The sequence below is a fragment of the Narcine bancroftii genome, chromosome 2 (assembly GCF_036971445.1).
Source record: "Narcine bancroftii isolate sNarBan1 chromosome 2, sNarBan1.hap1, whole genome shotgun sequence".
Classification (NCBI taxonomy): domain Eukaryota; kingdom Metazoa; phylum Chordata; class Chondrichthyes; order Torpediniformes; family Narcinidae; genus Narcine; species Narcine bancroftii.
In genome coordinates, this window is record NC_091470.1 from 49,160,780 (window position 1) to 49,182,077 (window position 21,298).

Here is a 21,298-nt window from a genome sequence, read left to right on the forward strand (position 1 = left end):
GACAAGGGGAATTCTGTATCTGTTGCAACTAGGGGCAAAGTGGGCTAGGGCAGATGAGCAGGAAGTGGAGGAAATGCAGGTGAGGGCTGAGTTCAGGGTGGTGGAAGGGATGCCTCATTTGTGGTCAAAGGCAGACATTTCAGATGATCTGGACTGAAAGACCTCATCTTGGGATTGTGGCGGAGATATAGAAACTGTAGTCAAGGTAGTTGAAGTAGTCTGTGTTAACTCACACAAAGTTATTCATTGGATTAGATGATCCTGAAATCCAAGTTCAGATCCTATCAGGACTGTTAAATTATTGGAATTCAAATCATAAATTCTGGAATTACAATTTTGTCACTTTCCTGGTTGTTACTTGACCACAGATCCACAGAAATGTTATGGAATCTTAGCTGTTTGCTGATGTGACTTAGGAAGCCATTCATTTTCAAAAAGAAGTTGCATGAACCTATGCGTAATTTTTTTTAAAAATCTCATTTAGATTACCCAATTTATTGGCAAAGAACTAATGTGGAACTGAAGGGAAAACTCAGGAAGAGAATTGTTCATTCTGAAGAAAATTATTGATTTTATCTTTCTTTGTGCTAAAGTGTGAAGAATTGTCCCAAATGACACATCCCATCAAAGCTGCTGTCTGGTAACTGAATTTTCAAGATTTGTTCTAATCTATTTGTGCGAAGTTATGACTTCCCATGTGATCAGACAATATTTGAGATAATTCACTGATGTTTTGTAAAGCAACTGTTACATTTCACAGTACATTAAATGTCAATACATCCATAATTTTTCCACCACAAAGCAATTTCTTTTCCTACTACTCCGGATTAGGGCTGCAGCTTCTGTTTGTGCCCAAGGCCAATGAAATATCAATCACTGACATTATTAAAGAGCACAAGAATGAACTTTTTTCCCCCTTTTTCTATTTGGCAATTCTGAAGAGCAATTTTATTTATTTATTTTTTACTTTTTTACTCTATGACTCGAGGTGTATCTATTTTTATTGATCCCTCTATTACATTTGTTCAACATGACATCACTGTAGACCCTAACGGCAGATTCTTATTGGTTACTGGGTTATTATTCAATATTAAGGTTGTCATGGTTAATGTTTATGCCCCGAATGTAGATCACCCTGAGTTTTTTAGATCTTTGTTTACTATTTTACCCAATCTAAATGAATATCATTTAATAATGGGTGGGGATTCTAACTGTTGTCTGAATCCCCTGCTAGATAGGTCGAAACCTTCACAGCCCCTACCGAATAAATCGGCTACATATATTAACTCTTTCCTTACTAACTCTGGAGCTGTTGATATTTGGAGATTTCTTCACCCGACAGATAAAGAGTTTTCCTTTTTTTCTCATGTATACCATTCATACTCGAGAATTGATCACTTTTTTTATTGATTCACGTTTTATTCCACTTGTAACTGCTTGTAAGTATGACATTATAGCCATTTCGGATCACTCTCCATTACAACTCTCTCTTAAATTCAAAGACTCTGTTTCTACTATTAAGCACTGGCGTTTTGATGTTACATTATTGCAAGATTTAGACTTTGTTAAATTTATGAAAGAACAAATTAACTTTTTCTTTTCAACAAATTACACTACGGAAATTTCTTATGGAATATTGTGGGATACATTCAAGGCTTATATTCGTGGTCAAATTATTTCTTACTCAGTAGCTTTGAAGAAATGCATCAAAAACAAGATTCATCTATTGGTTGAGAAGATTAAAGACATTGATAAGAAATATGTGACTGATCCTACTGAAGAACTTTACAAACAAAGAATTGAACTGCAGATATAACTTGTTACTTACATCTTCGATTGAAAACCAGCTAATTATATCTAAATCTGATTTTTATGTGCATAGTGAGAAATCGGGTAAACTGTTGGCTAATCATCTGAAGAATATTTCAGCTAGACGCCAAATTGTGGAGATTCGCAAACAGAATGGAGAACTGACTGTTAACCAGGAAGAGATAAATCAATCTTTCCAAAATTTTTATACATCCTTATATAGTACAGAATCCCCTCAAGACCTTAGTAATATGTTTAATTTTTTAGAACATTTGAAACTCCCAAAAGTATTACCTCAAGATAACTTAGAATTAAGTAAACCCATTACAGATTCGGAGATCAATAATACTATTTTCTCACTGAACTCGGGGAAAGCACCAGGTCCCGATGGATATTCTGTGGAATTTTATAAAGCTTTTTCTTCTACTCTCTCTCCCTGGCTGATTAAGATGTTTGATGAATCTATCACATTGGGTAAACTACCACAATCATTTTACAGAGCTACGATTTCTCTAATCTTGAAAAAAAATAAAGACCCGACCGAATGTTCTTCTTATAGACCTATTTCTTTGTTGAATGTTGATTCTAAGATCTTCTCTAAAATTCTAGCAACAAGGCTAGAGAAGATATTACCATATATTACCTCTGAAGACCAGACTGGATTCATTAAAAATCATTATTCCTCCTTTAATATTAGAAGATTGATGAATATTATTTACACTCCTTCACATAAGTCTTCAGAATGTGTTATTTCACTAGATGCTGAGAAGGCCTTCGATAGAGTAGAATGGCCTTATTTATTTACAGTTCTTGAAAAATTTAATTTTAGTCCGATATTTATATCTTGGATTAAACTTCTTTATAATTCCCCAGTTGCCTCGGTTTTTACTAATACCCAAAGATCGCCATATTTTCGATTATTTTGGGGCACCAGGCAAGGGTGCCCCCTTAGCCCTTTATTATTTAACTTAGCTTTAGAACCTTTGGCAATTGCTATCAGAGAAGCACCCAATATTACTGGTATTATTCGTTGCAGGGATATTCATAAAGTATCACTATATGCAGATGATTTATTGTTATATATTTCCAATCCTGAAAATTCTATTCCTGCAGTTTTATCTTTATTAGCCCAATTTAGTAATTTTTCGGGATATAAACTGAACTTAAATAAAAGTGAATTATTCCCTTTTAATGGATGGGTTCCTATTTATGATAGTTTACCTTTTAAAATAGCTAGAGACCATTTTATATATTTAGGGATTAAGATTACTAAAAAGCATAAAGATTTGTTTAGGATTACTTTTTTTGTATAACAGCCTCTTAAACTCAGGATGGTCTTTGTAAATTCTTATATTCTTCAAATTGGATTAACAAGTTGTATGCATATCTTACCATCATTTGATCTTTTACATTTCTTCATTTTCCTATTCATATTATCATCTCTTTTCTTTCATTATCTTGAAGCTTCATGTCCATGATAACTTTTTATTTTGCTGTGACCCGAGTATATCTGAAGAACTAATGGTCTTCTCACTGGTGTGAGTCAGAAGAGAACCTTTAACAATGTACATCCAGTCAGAGAGCAAATTCAGATTACTGGATGCCTCTCCAATGTGGACTGCCTGCATGGCAAGGGCACAGCAGTCATCAACTGTCCTGAAATTCCAGAGGAAAAAAATTGCACTTGGTTCTTCATTCCAAAGCTCTTGCAGAAGATAAATGAACTCTCCAAAATGTTATATTTTTCTAAAAAAGTCTCTCTTTGCTGGTCTTGGGAGTTTTATCCTTGTTATTAATTCATACAAGTTCACGTTGAACCTAAAGATGTCAGTAAGGATATATTCCCCATGAGAAAGTATCTCGGGAACTTTTCAAAGACCGTATTCACTTTCATATGAGAATAGGCAAAAGATTCACTCATTACCAACCCCAGCCTGTTCACCAGATGTGAGATGATGCGGGGTGATACGAGGTGTCCCAGTAGGAACACGCACGTTGAACAGCATTGTGATACCTGTATATTTGCTGTCCAGTTATTCTTGAGTTTTTGCTGCAGACCTGTTACTATGGTAGGCAAATTCGAACAGATTCATGTTGCCACTCAGGCAAGAAATGATATTCTTCAACACTAGCCTCCAAAAACACTTGATTACTAATATGACCAATATGAACTCAGCCATTTCTATTTCAAATGTGCAGGTGAATTGGAAAAGACCGAAGAATAGGACAGCAAGTCCTTGCCCATTTTCCACTTCACCGTGAGCAGTCATTTAAATGAGCACTCACATCCATAGTAATCAAGTGTTTTTGGAGGCTAGTGTTGAAGAATATCATTTCTTGCCTGAGTGGCAACATGAATCTGTTCGAATTTGCCTACCATAGTAACAGGTCTGCAGCAAAAACTCAAGAATAACTGGACAGCAAATATACAGGTATCACAATGCTGTTCAACGTGCGTGTTCCTACTGGGACACCTCGTATCACCCCGCATCATCTCACATCACCGCGAATTTTTGTCCCCCGCATCTCTGCGTATTTTACGACTACCTGAACTGTTTCTACTGAGTGATAAATACGCGGTGATGCGGGGCAATGCGAGGTGACGCGGGGCGATGCGAGGTGACCAGGAAGTCGCATATTTTAAGGTCACATATCAGGTCATTTTGTTTTCCCATCCAAAATTCCCTTCACCATCATTTCCTGCCATTTTGTGATCAAGAATCGCTGAAGATCAAATGTCCAGTTGATACTGTCCGACGTATTCCAACGAAGAAACGAAAAAGTTATTATAACGAGAGACAAGCTTGATATTTGTCCAGGGAAATTACTCCAATATAATGATACACAAAGGAACAGTGGAGGCGATATGAACGCAGTATAGCTAGCTAATAGGTAGCTTGTGCAGTATATATACGTAATAAGATCATGCGCTGTGCTAGTGTGTGCATGCAATGATCAATTGAAAAGCGCGGGCGAAAAATCGAGACCTCCGGTACACCACGAATTCATTACTCACTGTGTTTCTACTGAAAAATCGTCCCTCGCATCACCGCGCATCAACCACCTCAAAAGGTGGACGATGGAGCACCTCGCATCACCGCGCATCGGTCACTACCCGATGTGTTTCTACTGAGGAAAATTTGAGGTGTTACCTCGCATCACCTCGCATTGCCCCGAATTTTCATCGCTCAGTAGAAACACGGCCAACGACTGTTTGGCATTCAAACACATTCATCCCCTTAAAACTAATCAACAACCTCCAACACCTGGGCCTGCAACTTAATCCTCAATTTCCTCATCTCCAGACCCCAGTCAGTGCAAATTGACAGAAACAATCCACAATCTCCATCAGCACCAGAGCCACCACAGGGTTGTACACCTTTGACTGGATGGTTTATACAAATGTTCTGATGACACGACATTAGTGGGCTGTATAAAAAAGGATGCTGAATAAACATACAGGAGGGAGATTGAAACCTTGGCTGAATGGTGTACTGACAACAGCCACTCTCTCATCATCACCGAGGTAATTGTAGACTTTAAAAAAGGAAAACAAGAGGTTTACGGTCCAGTGATCATTGGTGGGGGGGGGGGGGGAATAAATTAGAGGTGGAGAGGGTGAGCAAATTAAAATTCTTGTGGGGAGGGGGTTCTCTATATCTGAAGACCTTTCCTGGACCCGTAATACTTAATGCCATTGTGAAGAAAGCATGTCAGCACCTTTTCCTCAGGAGTTTGCAGAGGTTTGGTAGGTTATCAGAAACCTTGGTAAACTTCTACAGATGTGTCATAGAAAATGGCTGGCTACATCACAGCAAGGTTTGGGGGCACCAATCCCTCGGAGTGGATGGTCCTGCAAAAGATAGTGTAAACATCCCACCATTGAGAACATCCCCATTGGAGAGCAGCAACAATCATCAAGATCCACACCATCTGGGACATGCTTTCTTCTTTCTGCTATCATCTGAAAGGAGGTACAGATGCCTCAGGACTCACACCTCCAGGTTCAGGAATAGTTGCTACCCCTCAACCATCGGAATCACTCAGGCACTTACTTTGCTGATTGATATTTCTTTATTTGCACAGTGTTTACATTTCTTTTTGACATTACTTTCTTTGAATACACCTTGTACATTTTACAGTCACAGTAATTAGAAATTCTAATTACACACAGGAAAAAGAATCTCAGGGTTGTATGTGATGTCATATGTACTCTGACTGTATTAGAACTCATTGCAGATATTATGCAAAAGTATGCAATTCAAGATTATATGGCAGCCTGTTTTGCAATTCTTAGGCTTTACTCCCATTAATCTGTTCCGGATAGGTTTTGATGACAATATTCTAAAGGAAAAGTTATTTATTTTTTTATGAATTTTATTTTTTTTGTCCAGGAACACTCCAATTCTGCTCTAACTATGGTCTGGGTTCCAACTTGGCAGGATGTTGTTTGTAATACGTGGCTCTTGCCTAACTGGAATCAAGATCTGTCAAGTCCAGGACACAGCTTAATGCATTCCTGAATCTGCTCAGCTCTCTTCCACATTAGAAAGACAAATGTTTAAAGTGCAAGAACTGGAGCATTCTTGTGTTCTAAATGTTGAAACAGTGACTCAATAAATTGAAGCTCCACCAGATCCCATTAACAGGCTCTAATACCTCAGTGGTTAGAGCACTGGTCTTGTAAACCAGGGATGCAAGTTCATTCCTCGCTGGGTCTTCATTTCTATGAAGGGCACTAGACAAAGTGGCGACCCTCTGTCTTCCCTACTGTTAACAAAGTTAAAGAATTTCATGTATGTTACATTCTAAATGTAGTATTATGTGACAATAATGGAACCCTTACCTTTACTTTCTGGGACTAATTCTCAAAAGGAAAACAAAAATGAGACCTTGTAGCATACGTGCATGAGTGTGGAAAAGAACGACACACACACCAAAGCCTTGGAAAAAGAGATTGATTTATTGTTCCACCATCGCACTTAAATGGGCCCGGGCATTGACGTCAGGGCCCTGCATCATCAGAGCGCCGGCCTAGGATTAGCCAGCGTTCCTGCCAGAGTTGCCCATCTTCTTGACACACAGAGATCACCCCCAGGTCATCATGGTCACCACGTTCGTCAGCCATCTTGCGGACTGGTCAGTGTCTCTGTGCATGGGCCACTACAATTCCACTGTTTTTCCACTGGGCAAATAGAAATGACTACCATAGAGGCAAAGAGGATGATTTTTAACCACTGGCCAGGTTGAAAAGCATTAAAATGCTCTCACATTCTCACCAGTGCCATTCAGAAATTTGTTTTGTCAAGAACCCTCAATGTTACCCACCAGAATTAAGTTCCCACCATTACTCTATAAGGATGTCCTACCCACCATCAGGCTTATTGAGGTAAACAGTTAGGTGAAATAGACAATTGGAACATAAATAGAAGTATGCTGGAAATATTCAACATGTCAAGCATCATCTGGATGAGAGAAACAATGTCCAGATTTCAGGTCAGGAACCTGAAGTTTGAACCACATTCTAACCCCATTTGTTTGTATTTTGTATTTCTAGCACCTGAAGTTTATTGCCTCGATCATCCAAAAACTGAATCAGTTTATTCTGTGTATTTGAGCTTGTTGAATTCTTTATTTATTGTTGACATCTTAATAATTTGCTTTCCTTGTGAATGAGATTTCCAGAACACATTCTCAAGAACAGTGACTGTGTTATTGCTGCAGTATTCAGGGAGGGTTGAAAGGAGCAGTTGGCTACACATGAAAATGCAGAAGCAAAAAATTTCCATCATATTTATAGACCAAGGCTCATCTTTCTCAAACATTGACGAGCAGTGTAAGAAAGTGTCATACTTATTCAATTAGATCTGCTTCCTGTTGTGGTGAACTTGTGTTCTCCAGGGTTCTTTCTAGGGCCCTAAATCCCAAAAATAGGCCACAACAATGAATATAGACAAATTGATTTGTCTCTAGATTTCACAGAAATGCCTTCCATGCATTAAATGAAGGTTGACATCATGAAACACCTATGTCTTGTCCCACAAGTCAAATATTCCCCTAACTTCTCAAACTGGCTGGGATGTTCAAGAACAACTGAACTCAATTATTTTCAAAGTCTGGAGTAATCCTTAAATTGCAAAATTAAGACTAATTCCTTTTCATGTTGCTCCCAACTAATCCCAAGTGTGAACCATGTATGGTTTAAGAAAAGGATATTAAATGATGAAATACCTGACCTATTTAATCAAACTTCATAAAAACAATGCATATATTTACCAAAACAAAAAGGATGATTATTGATTTCAGAAATTTAGCAAGTGATCTGGCCAATTTTGGCCAAAGTTAATAATTATTGGGTTGGTGACATTGGTTACTGGCACTTGAATAGTTAAATGTCTGCAAAAATCTTTAATTAATAATTCAATCTAAAACTACACAAAATGCTCCCTTAATATTATGGATTTGTGAATGTTTTGGAGTCAGAGATAAAGATACAGGTTAAGCTAATGAAAGTCAGGCATTAGACTTGGACACCTAAGGAACATTATGTTGGCTTAAAACAGGAAAGTAGTTACAAATACTAACAGTTATAATTCAAACTAGACACATCTTCAAGAAGCCATAGTTTTCAGATTGGATAGTACAAGAGCTGCCAAGGAAAGCTTCAAAGTCAACTCACTACTTTAAATACTCCCCCCCACCCTAAGAAAGATTGGTCATTTATGGCAAAGCAATTTTTTCAGCATTGAGAACCTTCAAGAAAACCACATTGCTTCCTTCAAAGTCTTTCCTTTGCATGCACTAGATTACTAATTTTCAAAGATCTCAAAGAGAACCATTTATATCTTGCTTTTTTTTTATAAAAAGTAGTTTTTTTGAGTTTCACCATGGCAACACATTTAACTAAAACCTTCTGCTCATACTTGTAGGCAGCCACTTCCAACTGGTACTTTTTCCTCTTTCGCAAAATTTCTTAAGACAAAACAGAAGTAAATAAAAGTGTCTGCCAAAAATGTCTGTAGCCAAAACTCGGATCAACTATACTTGCTATCCATTGCTTCTCCAACTGTTCTGCTGAATTAAAGATTGTAGTTCCAAAACAGAGGGGTAAAGGTGCTAATCTAACTGCAAATCCATTTCTGTCGGACTTCTGGGCTATATGAAAACTGACTGAATAATCTAATTTAAATTGTAAAGGCCCAGAGCTCACTTTCATCTGATTGAATAGTTAATATGTTATTCCAAAAGCAGTACTTACTGATGTCTAAATTTCTAAGGCTTCTGTATAGTGCTCTGCATTTCATAACTTATTTCACTGACTGTAAGAGTTTAAAATATGACTCTCTGCTTTATTCTGCAATTGAAATTATTTCTAATTGTAAAGCCTCTTCAGCTGAGACCAGTTGACCAGCTGTTCCTCATCCCTTTTCAGCATTTCCAGGTGTTCTGTATTTCACTTTGATATAGTCTCAAACTCACCATTTACCCACGATATGTAACTAAGGTGATGATAGAATAAGTAAAATGCTGTTGTGCAATTGATGCATTTAGTACAGGATGTTCTTATTGACAAGCTGCTCAGCAGATCAGTCATCTAACAACATGTCAAAATGTGTTCTGGATGCAGTGATTACTCATTTTAGCCAGGTTCACTCTTGGTTGTGAATCAGAAAATGCTTAAAGACCTATCAATTAATCAGGATGACTGATAACCACAACATTTCATCAACATTCTCAACTTTACAAAATACCAATTTCTCCCTCCTAATACCAAGAGATATAACCGGCCAGTTTGTAGAGATTGGGTATCATCCACCACACAAAGCATTTTGCCACTAATTATGAACATTATTTTTTATTTGGGAGAACAGTATAGAAAATCTAGTAATTACAAATTAGACATATGTAGACATATGACGTTATTCTGCGCAAATCTATGTTAACCTGAGAGATTAAACTGCACCCTAGTCTAAAATACAGCTCTTTCAGTGAAACACTGCCTTATGCTGTGGTGTTTCAGCATTGCATTTTGTGCTCCACCCTTTGGGCTTGAACACAATGTCTGACTCAGATGCAAGTATGTTACACATTCTAAGTGTACCCAAAAATGAAACAGGAGAGGCATTGTCACAAAATAGAAAGGAGCAGAATGGCCATCAGTTGTAAACTTACTTACATGCAATGTTAAATAATACAAATCATAGAAATTAGTTGCAGTCACCTTATGGATCAAACATGTTTCTCATTAGATACCTCTCTATTAAATTCGTATGGGTGTAAACCCTTTATTTTAAAAAAAGTAAAGAGAAATGTTGTTGCATCAAAGTACAGAAGTATTGTAACATATTTGTCATTTTTATTTGTATGTCTTTCAAAGTTAAAAACTGGGGTTTGAGACATAAAAATCTTCCATTAATTTCATATATAAAATACAAATAAATAAAAATCCCAATTGTAGACAGAATTCCTTTTTTTTATGCTGGCAATGAAAAGTTGTAGCAAATCAAAAATTATTCAAATAGTTTCATTCAAAATTAAGATCACAAAAATGTATTTAATAAATTTAAATTTTTTATTTGGAAATATTGTTTAAATGAAACAGTATTCTTGTTTTTAGACATTTTTTTTAACCCACTAGATTTTAACTGGTTTATTTCTTTTTTATTCTTTGGAATCACTGAAGAGATTAGAATTTATGCTAAGATCTTCCTTAGCTTTTCCTGTACTTTACACACTTCTAGTAATTTAACACGCTATTTTTCTTGATATTGTATGTAGAATATTAGTGGTTGTTCTTTCTCAAGCTCCAGAGTTTTCATTTTCAAAAGGTACAAAAACTGAAATTAACAGCGGTGATGTTAACATCACCAGCGTAACATTGTAGAAGTAGATGTTTGCTCATCAGGAACTCAGCATCTGAAATGTTCAGCGACTCTTGAGAATTTACTTTGTGGCAAGAATTTAATTGGTCCAGACCCCAGAAGCATTCAGACACTAAGCAGCTATTGTAACTAATAGTTGCTTAAGGTTAGATAAGTGTGTGAACACCTTGAATCATCGGTAAAAGACAAATAATATCTTCCCAGCTCAATTGTCTTTATTTTCATTTTGCATTACACAATGCTGGATCTAACATTACTATAAAAATAATGTTCAATTAAAAATTATTTTTAATTCCATATTATTGAACATAACTACTACACAAAACTCAGGATTAGAGAAATTATAATATTTAAAAACATAAGGAATAGGAGCAGGAGTAAAGTCATCCATCTTGTGAGCCTACTCTGCCATTCAATAAGGTCATGGCTAATCTGGCCATGAACTCATCTTCTCTTACCTGCCCATTCCCATAATCGTTAATTCACCTATTTTTCTGAAATCTATCTATCCATGCCTTAAATACATTCAGTGCAGTGGCCTCTACTGCTTCTTTAGGCAGAGAATTCCATAGATCCACTGTTGTCTGGTAGAAGTAGTTACTCCTTAATTCTTCCATTTACCCACTGAATCTTTTTTTTTATTTTTTATTTTTCACACCATAAATCATATTAGCCATGATACACACTTTTTCCTTTTCACACATATATAGTGACATTTTCTCCCCCCCCCCCTCCCTCCTCCCAACCCACTCCCCCCCACCCCCCCCCCCATCCATTTAAGGTATACAATCTAGGTTACATTAAACCAGTCAGACAATGATGTCATTCAACAAAAATACACCAGAAATTCTACTGAGTCCATTCTTTTCTTTCCTTCTCCTTCCATCAACTTAGGTAATGATTGTCCCCGGTAGGTTTTCGCTATTGTATTTAATGTAAGGCTCCCATATTTGTTCAAATATTTCAATATTATTTCTTAAACTATATGTAATTTTTTTCTAATGGAATACATTTATTCATTTCTATATACCATTGTTGTATTTTCAGATTATCTTCCAATTTCCAGATTGACATAATACATTTTTTTGCTACGGCTAGAGCTATCTTAACAAATCTTTTTTGTGCATCCTCCAAATCAATTCCAAATTCTTTGTTCTTTATGTTACTTAGGAGAAAGATCTCTGGATTCTTTGGTATATTGTTTTCTGTTATTTTATTTAATATCTGATTGAGATCTTCCCAAAATTTTTCTACTTTCTCACATGTCCAGATTGCATGAATTGTTGTTCCCATTTCTTTTTTACATCGAAAACATCTATCAGATACTGTTGGGTCCCATTTATTTAACTTTTGAGGTGTAATGTATAGTCTGTGTAACCAGTTATATTGTATCATACGTAGCCTCGTATTTATTGTATTTCTCATCATTCCAGAACATAATTTCTCCCATGTTTCCTTTTTTATCTTTAAATTTAAATCTTGTTCCCGTTTTTGTTTAGTTTTACCATTTGTTTCCTCATTCTCCTTTTCTTGCAGTTTAATATACATATTTGTTATAAATCTTTTGATTAACATTGTATCTGTAATCACATATTCAAGGTTACTTCCCTCTGGCAAACTCAAACTGCTTCCTAATTTATCCTTCAAGTAGGATCTCAATTGGTAATATGCCAGCGCTGTATCTCCAGTTATACTGTACTTATCTCTCATTTGTTCAAAGGATAATAATCTATTTCCTGAAAAACAATTTTCTATTCTTTTAATCCCTTTTTTTTCCCATTCTCTAAAGGAAAGGTTATCTATTGTAAAAGGGAGTAACTTATTTTGCGTCAATATTAGTTTTGGTAATTGATAATTTGTTTTATTTCTTTCTACATGAATCTTCTTCCAAATATTGAGGAGATGATGTAATACTGGAGAACTTCTATGTTGTACCAATTTTTCATCCCATTTATATAATATGTGTTCAGGTATCTTTTCCCCTATTTTATCTAATTCTAATCTCGTCCAATCTGTCTTTTCCCTTGTTTGATAAAAATCTGATAGGTATCTTAATTGTGCGGCTCTATAATAATTTTTAAAGTTTGGCAGTTGTAAGCCTCCTTGTTTATACCATTCTGTTAATTTATCTAGTGCTATCCTCGGTTTCCCCCCTTTCCATAAAAATTTCCTTATTATTTTCTTTAACTCTTTGAAGAATTTTTCTGTCAGTTGTATTGGCAATGCCTGAAATAAGTATAATATCCTTGGAAAAATGTTCATTTTAATACAGTTTATCCTTCCTATTAGTGTTAGTGGTAAATCTTTCCAATGCTCTAAATCGTCCTGTAATTTTTTCATTAGTGGATAACAATTGAGTTTATATAGTTGGCCGAGATTTTTGTTTATTTGTACACCTAGGTATCTTATTGCCTGCATTTGCCATCTAAATGGAGATTCCTTCTTAAATTTTGAGAAGTCCGCATTATTCATAGGCATTGCTTCACTTTTATTACATTTATCTTGTAACCCGACACTTCTCCATATTCCTTCAATTTCTTATATAATTCTTTTATTGATAGTTCTGGTTCTGTTAAGTACACTATAACATCATCCGCAAATAGACTGATTTTATATTCCTTGTCTTTTATTTTTATTCCTTTTATATTATTATCTATTCTTATCAATTCTGCTAGTGGTTCTATAGCTAACGCAAACAATAAAGGTGATAGTGGGCATCCCTGCCGCGTTGACCTGCTTAAGTTAAATTGCTTTGATACATGTCCATTTACTGTCACTTTCGCTAACGGTCCCTTATATAATGCTTTAATCCAATTAATATACTTCTCCGGTAAACTGAATTTTTGCAATACTTTGAACAAATAATTCCATTCTACTCTGTCAAAGGCCTTCTCTGCGTCTAAAGCAACTGCTACTGCAGGTGCTTTATTTCCTTCTACTGCATGAATTAAGTTAATAAATTTACAAATATTGTCTGTTGTGCGTCTTTTTTTGATAAATCCAGTTTGGTCTAAATTTACCATTTTCAGTACATGCTCTGCTAATCTGTTTGCTAATAGTTTAGCTATTATCTTATAATCTGTGTTTAGTAAAGATATTGGTCTATATGACGCTGGTAAGAGTGGATCTTTCCCTTGTTTTAGTATTACTGTAATTATTGCTGTTTTACATGAATCTGGTAAGCTTTGTGTTTCATCAATCTGGTTGATTACATCCAGGAGGGGCGGAATTAATAAGTCTTTAAATGTTTTGTAGAATTCTATTGGGAATCCATCCTCTCCTGGTGTCTTATTATTTGGTAATTTTTTTTATTATCTCTTGTATTTCTACTATTCCAAATGGTTCTGTTAATTTATTTTGTTCCTCTATTTGTAGTTTTGGTAGTTCAATTTTAGTCAGAAATTCATCTATTTTCCCTTCTTTCCCTTCGTTTTCAGTTCGGTATAATTGTTCATAGAATTCTCTAAAATTTTCCTTAATTTCTTTTGGATTATATGTAATTTGTTTGTCTTTTTTCATTGATGCCAATACCATTTTCTTAGCTTGTTCTGTCTTAAGCTGCCATGCTAGGATTTTGTGCGTTTTTTCACCCAGTTCATAATATTTCTGTTTTGTCTTCATTATATTCTTCTCTACCTTATACGTTTGTAGTGTTTCATATTTTATTTTTTTCTCTTCTTTTAGTTGTATCTTCATTCATTGCTAATTCTTTTTCTATATTTACTATTTCCCTTTCCAACTGCTCTGTTTCCTGATTATAGTCCTTCTTCATCTTGGTTACATAACTTATTATTTGCCCTCTAATGAATGCTTTCATTGCATCCCATAGTATAAACTTATCTTCCACTGATTCCATATTTATTTCAAAATACATTTTTATTTGTTTTTCAATAAATTCTCTAAAATCCTGCCTTTTAAGTAACATGGGGTTTAATCTCCATCTATACATTCTTGGAGGGATGTCCTCTAGCTTTACTGTCAATATTAAGGGTGAATGGTCCGATAGTATTCTAGCTTTATATTCTGTTTTTCTTACTCTATCTTGCATACTAGCTGATAACAAAAATAGGTCTATTCTTGAGTATGTTTTATGTCTAGCCGAGTAATATGAATATTCCTTTTCTTTTGGGTGTTGTTTCCTCCATATATCCAAAAGTTGCATTTCTTCCATTGATTTAATTATAAATTTGGTTACTTTGTTCTTTCTGTTAATTTTTTTCCCAGTTTTATCCATATTTAAATCCAAATTCAGGTTGAAATCCCCTCCTATTAATATGTTCCCTTGCGTATTTGCTACCTTCAAAAAGATATCTTGCATAAACTTTTGATCTTCTTCGTTAGGTGAATATACATTGAGTAGATTCCAAAATTCCGAATATATCTGACATTTTGTCATTACATATCTCCCTGGTGGATCTATTATTTCCTCTTCTATTTTAAATGGCACATTTTTACTAATTAATATAGCCACTCCTCTTGCTTTTGAATTATACGATGCTGCTGTTACATGTCCTACCCAATCTCTCTTTAATTTCTTGTGCTCCAATTCAGTTAAGTGTGTTTCTTGCACAAATGCTATATCAATTTTTTTCTTTTTTCAGTAAATTTAGCAGTTTCTTCCTTTTAATTTGGTTATGTATTCCATTAATATTCAAAGTCATATAGTTCAACGTAGCCATTTTATACTTTGTTTATCTTCCCTTTCCGTTTTTCCATCATTACCTTTCCTCCTTTTCCATTTCTGTTTTCTTATTTTAAACCCTTTATAAGACAACATTTCTAAAACATCAAACATTTTCCTTATTCTCCTATTTAAAACTTCTTTAGCCCCAATCTCCCCTTCCCCTCCTGTGTTGTCCTTTATCCCTTGTCAGACAACAACATCTCCCCTCTCCATTTGGGTCTGCGAATTCACTCGCAAGCGTCAGCTGATTTTGCAGTAACCGCAACTCCCCCCCACCCAGCCCCCCCAGAAAAGATTTCACTTTTCATATGTAACAAAGGTCACTCTTTTAATTCCCTCCTTATTCCCTCTATTCCATTTCCCTCCCTTATTAATTCTTGTCTATACTCTATATATTTTCCTCTAAATACGGATACATTCATGTATGCACACTATATATATATATATATATATATACACACATATACCCCTTTACACACATACATATAGATCGTGGTCATTTTTACTCTTATTACATGTCTTCATCTCTCTGCTTGTTTTGTAGTTGTTCTGCAAATTTCCTTGCTTCCTCTGGATCCGAGAATAGTCTGTTTTGTGGTCCTGGAATAAATATTTTCAATACCGCTGGATGCTTTAGTATAAATTTATACCCTTTCTTCCATAAAATCGCCTTTGCTGTATTGAACTCCTTTCTCTTCTTTAGGAGTTCAAAACTTATATCTGGATAAATGAAGATTTTTTGTCCTTTGTACTCCAGTGGCTTGTTGCACCCTCTTACTTTTTCCATTGTCTTCTCCAGTACCTTTTCTCTTGTAGTATATCTTAGGAATTTTACTAAAATAGATCTTGGTTTTTGTTGTGGTTGTGGTTTAAAGGTCAATGCTCTATGTGCCCTTTCTATTTCCATTTCTTGCTGTAGTTCTGGACATCCTAGGATCCTAGGGATCCAGTCTTTTATAAACTCTCTCATATTCTTGCCTTCTTCATCTTCCTTAAGGCCCACTATCTTTATGTTATTTCTTCTGTTATAATTTTCTATTATATCTATTTTCTGAGCTAACAGTTCTTGTGTCTCTTTAACTTTTTTATTAGATTCCTCTAATTTCTTTTTTAAGTCCTCCACCTCCATTTCTACTGCTGCTTCTCGTTCCTGCACCTTGTCCATTCTTTTTCCCATTTCTGATAAGGTCATATCTATTTTATTCATTTTCTCTTCTGTATTGTTTATTCTTCTTCTTAAATCATCAAATTCCTGTGCTTGCCATTCTTTAAATGACTCCATGTATCCTTTAATAAGAGAAAGTAAATCCTTTATCTTGCCTTTCCCTTCTTCTTCTATCTCACTGTACTCTTCCTCTTCCTCTTCTTCTTCCTCTTCTTCCTCTGGGTTGGCCACCTGCTGCTTCTTTGTTGCCCTTCTCTTCTCTTCTTTCTTGTTTCCATTGTCTTCTGTGCTCTCCTCTTGCTGCAGGTGCTCTGCAGCTGTCGTTGCCGGCTGTGGAGATCGACTCCCCAGCTGGTCACCCCTCCCGTCGGTGTGTTTTTTTTCATGCGCACTTTTACTCGGCTCAGCGAGCCATTTTTGTAGTCCGGATTCTACCGACCTGAGGGAGCGGGTTTCTCTCTCCACCGCGGGCCTCTTCGAGCAGGTAAGGCCTTTTCCTTCATCTTCCGTTGTCTTCTCTTCCTCTCTTCTTACCATTGATTTCGACTTTTCTTTTTTCGTCGCCATCTTCTTTGCACCTTTATACTCACTTTTCTTTAACTTTTATTTCTGTGCCTTTGTGTTTTCCTTTGTTTTTTCCGACTTTTCTGGAGAGGGCTGGAGTTCACCGTCCGGCCACTACTCCATCACGTGACTCCCCTTTTACCCACTGAATCTTGAGGCTATATCTCCTAGTTCTATTTAAATCATTAGGAAAAATCTTAGCCATGTTTATCCTTTTAGCATTTACATTCAAACATCTTCATTGTTTTTGTTCCAAATAATAAATATCCAAACCATCATTATTTGGTAAATTTTAAACTTTATTATAATTTGTACAAGAACTTCTGCTTTCAAGTACTGGCATCCATTTTGAAATGGGAAGTGTTTAAAAAATATGTACTTGTAAAATTTCTTTAAAGAGGTAGCTCATAAGTCCTGAGAAATTGTACTGGCATTTATAGGTCAATACGTGAGAATAAAATGTATCAATAAACAATTCTGCTCATTTTTCCCTCTACCACTCCAAGCCCATACCCCAAAACTTAATATCTGTCGTATTTCAAAAATAATTTAAAATTGTAACTTTGAAATATTTTATATTCTGGTGGCAATAATTAGTTACTGAGTCATGTATTGCATTATATTAATGAAACTTGAATAGCTCATATTTTGCTCTCTGAAATTGTTGATCATAAAAAAATGTTTTTTAGGGCATGTAATGGAAAAGCACAACTCTTTGAGTTACCTTGTATTCTAATAAAGGTCTGGGTACTTAAATTTGGCGCCAGTCATCTTGAAGTGTGGAAGATTGCATTTGACATGGAACTTAGTTTCACAGATTGTCTTTCCAACAAATTCATCTTCTACTGAATTAAGGATGACAGTAGAAATTTAAATGTGTACTTAGAGCCATTCATGATTCATCAGTGATTTTTCAATATCATGGATATTTATTTCATTTATTTATTACTCTGCAGATCTGACACGATGTTATTAAAACATAACCTTTCCTTTAAAACTTTTTATATCAATACTTAAAACTACTGTTGTAAACTCAATGTATATTCTGATATAAAAGATATTGTTTCTTTTTTTTTGAATATTTTATTTATAGTTTTTAATCACCAAATAAAATTTACAATACAAATCTTTAAAAAGTCTAATCCATTGGTAAATCCCATCCCACTAACCCCCCCCCCCCCCCATGAATATATGAATATATGCACCAAAATTCTTACTTACTGCAGCCAAACAGATACATTAAATTGCCCCTGTACACCCACAGCATCCACAGCCACATAACTTTCAGTCCAAACCATCAGCAACTGGAGCTCCTGATACAAATCTCTGATATGATTAGAAAGACTCCAATACCCTTGGCACCTTCTTGCATCCTGCTTCCAATACCTGGTACCCCTTCAGACATCTTGAGCCAATCTCCTGTAGTTCACAGCCTGGTGTGAGTCCCTTAACCGCAGTCATCAGTAGCCCATAGCCCATAGTTCCTCACCTCAATTCACCAACAGCCCACTGCCTATGCATTCTTCAGCCTCAGAGCCCTTCACTGGTCCACTATCATGGTCACATCCCAAGGGTCTTCTCCTTTACTTCTCCTTCTCATATGGGGGTGGTCTCCCTGTTTGCTGGTGCCCTGTGCCAGTCCTCTACTTTCCCGGAGTTTGCAACCTCTCATGGACACTGGCGTACATAGGTGGCACCATCTTGGGCCCAGACTCCAGAATAAACCACGATCAAGTCCTTTAATAGGCCATTTAAAGCCTGTATATAGTTGACAACAATCAGACAGTGGTTGGACACCGTGGGTGAACACTATGTCTCCACTCCCCGTGAGTCCACACCAGTGGTAATGCTGCCGTTACAGCAGATCCAACTGCATCGCCATTTGTTTCCGCCATCTTGGGCCCAGACCCTATAATCGCAGGATTTTGCAATAAACCATCATTGGCTCCTTTAAAGGACCATTTAAAGCCTGTAAAGACCCAATGGCAGTCAGATTTGGCAATTGGACCCCATAAGGGAGCACTGTGTCTCTGCTTCCCAAGGGTTCACACCAGCAGCACCGCTACCATTACTGCAGCGCTAGCAGTGCCACCATTTGAGTTCTCTGGTACCATATATGAATACAGAATAAAAACACTGTCATGCGATGAGGGCTGCATGGTCAGTGCCAGTGATCGTACAGGGGTTCGAATCCTAAGCTGTTTGTAAGGAGTTTGTACATTCTTCCCCATATCTGCATGGGTTTTTCCTGGGGGCTCTAGTTGCCTACCACCATTCAAAATGTACCAGGTGTAGATTATTTGGGTGTAATTGGGCAGTCTGGTCTCATCGGCTGAAAGTGCCTGTTACTGTGCTGTATGTCTAAATTAAAATTAAATTTTAAATTAAATTAAATTAAATTAAAACAAAATACCTTGAAAGAATTTTAGAGGGATAATTTTTTTTTCAATTTGTATCATCAAATGGCATGGCGCAGACAACTTCAAAAGTTAATATGGAGATTAAATATTGGGATGGAAGCGTCTCCTCTCTCTCCCCAAATGACTCAATTGGCACCCACAATATCATTGCTCACTTCCACCATTTTACTGATACCAGTCAAGTGCCCCTTATCCAAAATGCATGAGACCAGAAGTGTTTCAGATTTTGGATTTTTTTGGATTTTGGAATATGTGCTTAATAACGTGAATAATGTTTTGTACTTAACAAAAACAAAAAAAAATGATCTCTGCTTACAAAAGAAGATAAATGCAGCACCAAACACTAGAAATTCTGCTGCATGGTAGGTCTGGCGATGACAATGGTTGGTAACAAACTGGTGCCCATTTGTGGCATCATGTCGGTGCTCGAAAAGTTTTGGATTTTGTAACTTCAGATGAGGGAGTACTCAACCTGTATTGCTATTAGTTGATGGATCAACCAAACTTCAAGTCCTGCCAACAGTGGTCATGGAGAAAGGCTGGGCAGTAAGCAAGCACAGGGGAAAAGAACCATAACTCATGGGGCGAATGTGTCATTTAGCTGAATGTCAGAAAAGTTGCCAGTGGATGTGAATGTACAGCTTCTGAAAGGCAATTAGTCTAATTACAAAAGGAAAATCAGACAGCTGTACAACTATACATTACCTGAAATCAGCACAAGCTCCAGGATCCCCAATATTATTCCAAAACAATTGCCAGCCTATTATTGAAGCAAATGTTAAATGTTATTGATTGAGCAACCTCTTTTGTTTAACTATTTATTTTATATCTTCATGCTAAATTTCTGGAAGAAATATTTAGTGAGTAGAATTTCATGAAGTGATTATTATGCAATGCCAATTCCACAACCAGGAAAAAAACTGCACAATGCTTCATCCTTAGGCAGTCACTCAGGATCTGTTTTTATGGCTTCTGAGATGATCAATGAGGCAGCATCTTCCTAGGGCAATTGATGGCTAAATGGATGAGATGGTGAGTGGCTTGTGAGAAAATCCAATCCTTCTCCCACATATCCAGAGAGTCTAAGTGCTTCAAATGAATAATCTCGAGGTTGTCTGTACCATCCCATATGCTTCTTCTTCACTTTGAGTAGCCAGGAACCAGAGGTGCCCCAGAGTCATTGATGGCATTTTTTAACTTTTTTCCACTGCCTACTTGGTAATTTACTTGCATGACTAAGCTGTGGAAATAGTGTGTCTATTTCAAGAGTTTGATGGTAAGCATAAAAATTGTGTGTCCTGCCAATTTGACCAACTGAAATGTAAGTATGATCTCTGTCCTGGAGATATTGGTCTGGGAGAGAACTTGTACTTGCAGTGAATTTTCTGGATTTTGCAGACAGGAGTGGTGGTATTTTTCCCATGCCTTGAGAAGCCTGCTCTAGATTGCCTCAGTCTTAGAAGCACAAGTCCATCCAGCTTCTCACTGCTTGCTCAGTTACTATGATGTGTGTCTGTTTTTGACAAAAGAATGTGTTGCTTATTTATCAGCTTAAATGTAAGTTAACATTTTTTTTTAAACTTTCAGCAAAAAATGAACACAAGATGGAAGAAGAACATCTTGAAGAATCACAAAAAAGGTACTCAATTTGCATTCTTTGCTAATTATTTGATATGTTCTGCATTGGTTGTTGCCATTTATACAAATATGAAAAAATAATATATCAGAGCCTTTAAATTTAATGGACATTTCATGTGGACAAAATAGTTTATTT

General features: G+C 36.2%; 1 protein-coding gene across 10 annotated transcripts in view; it reads left to right on the forward strand.

Annotated features, from left to right (window-relative positions):
- Positions 1-21,298, forward strand: part of LOC138753515 (formin-like) — a 395,939-nt gene that overhangs the window by 283,798 nt on the left and 90,843 nt on the right. For all 10 annotated transcript variants that reach the window (XM_069916622.1, XM_069916621.1, XM_069916624.1 and 7 more), the window contains one exon: positions 21,112-21,163. In XM_069916622.1, the coding sequence (XP_069772723.1) occupies positions 21,112-21,163 (52 nt within the window). The remainder of the gene's footprint in view (positions 1-21,111; positions 21,164-21,298) is intronic.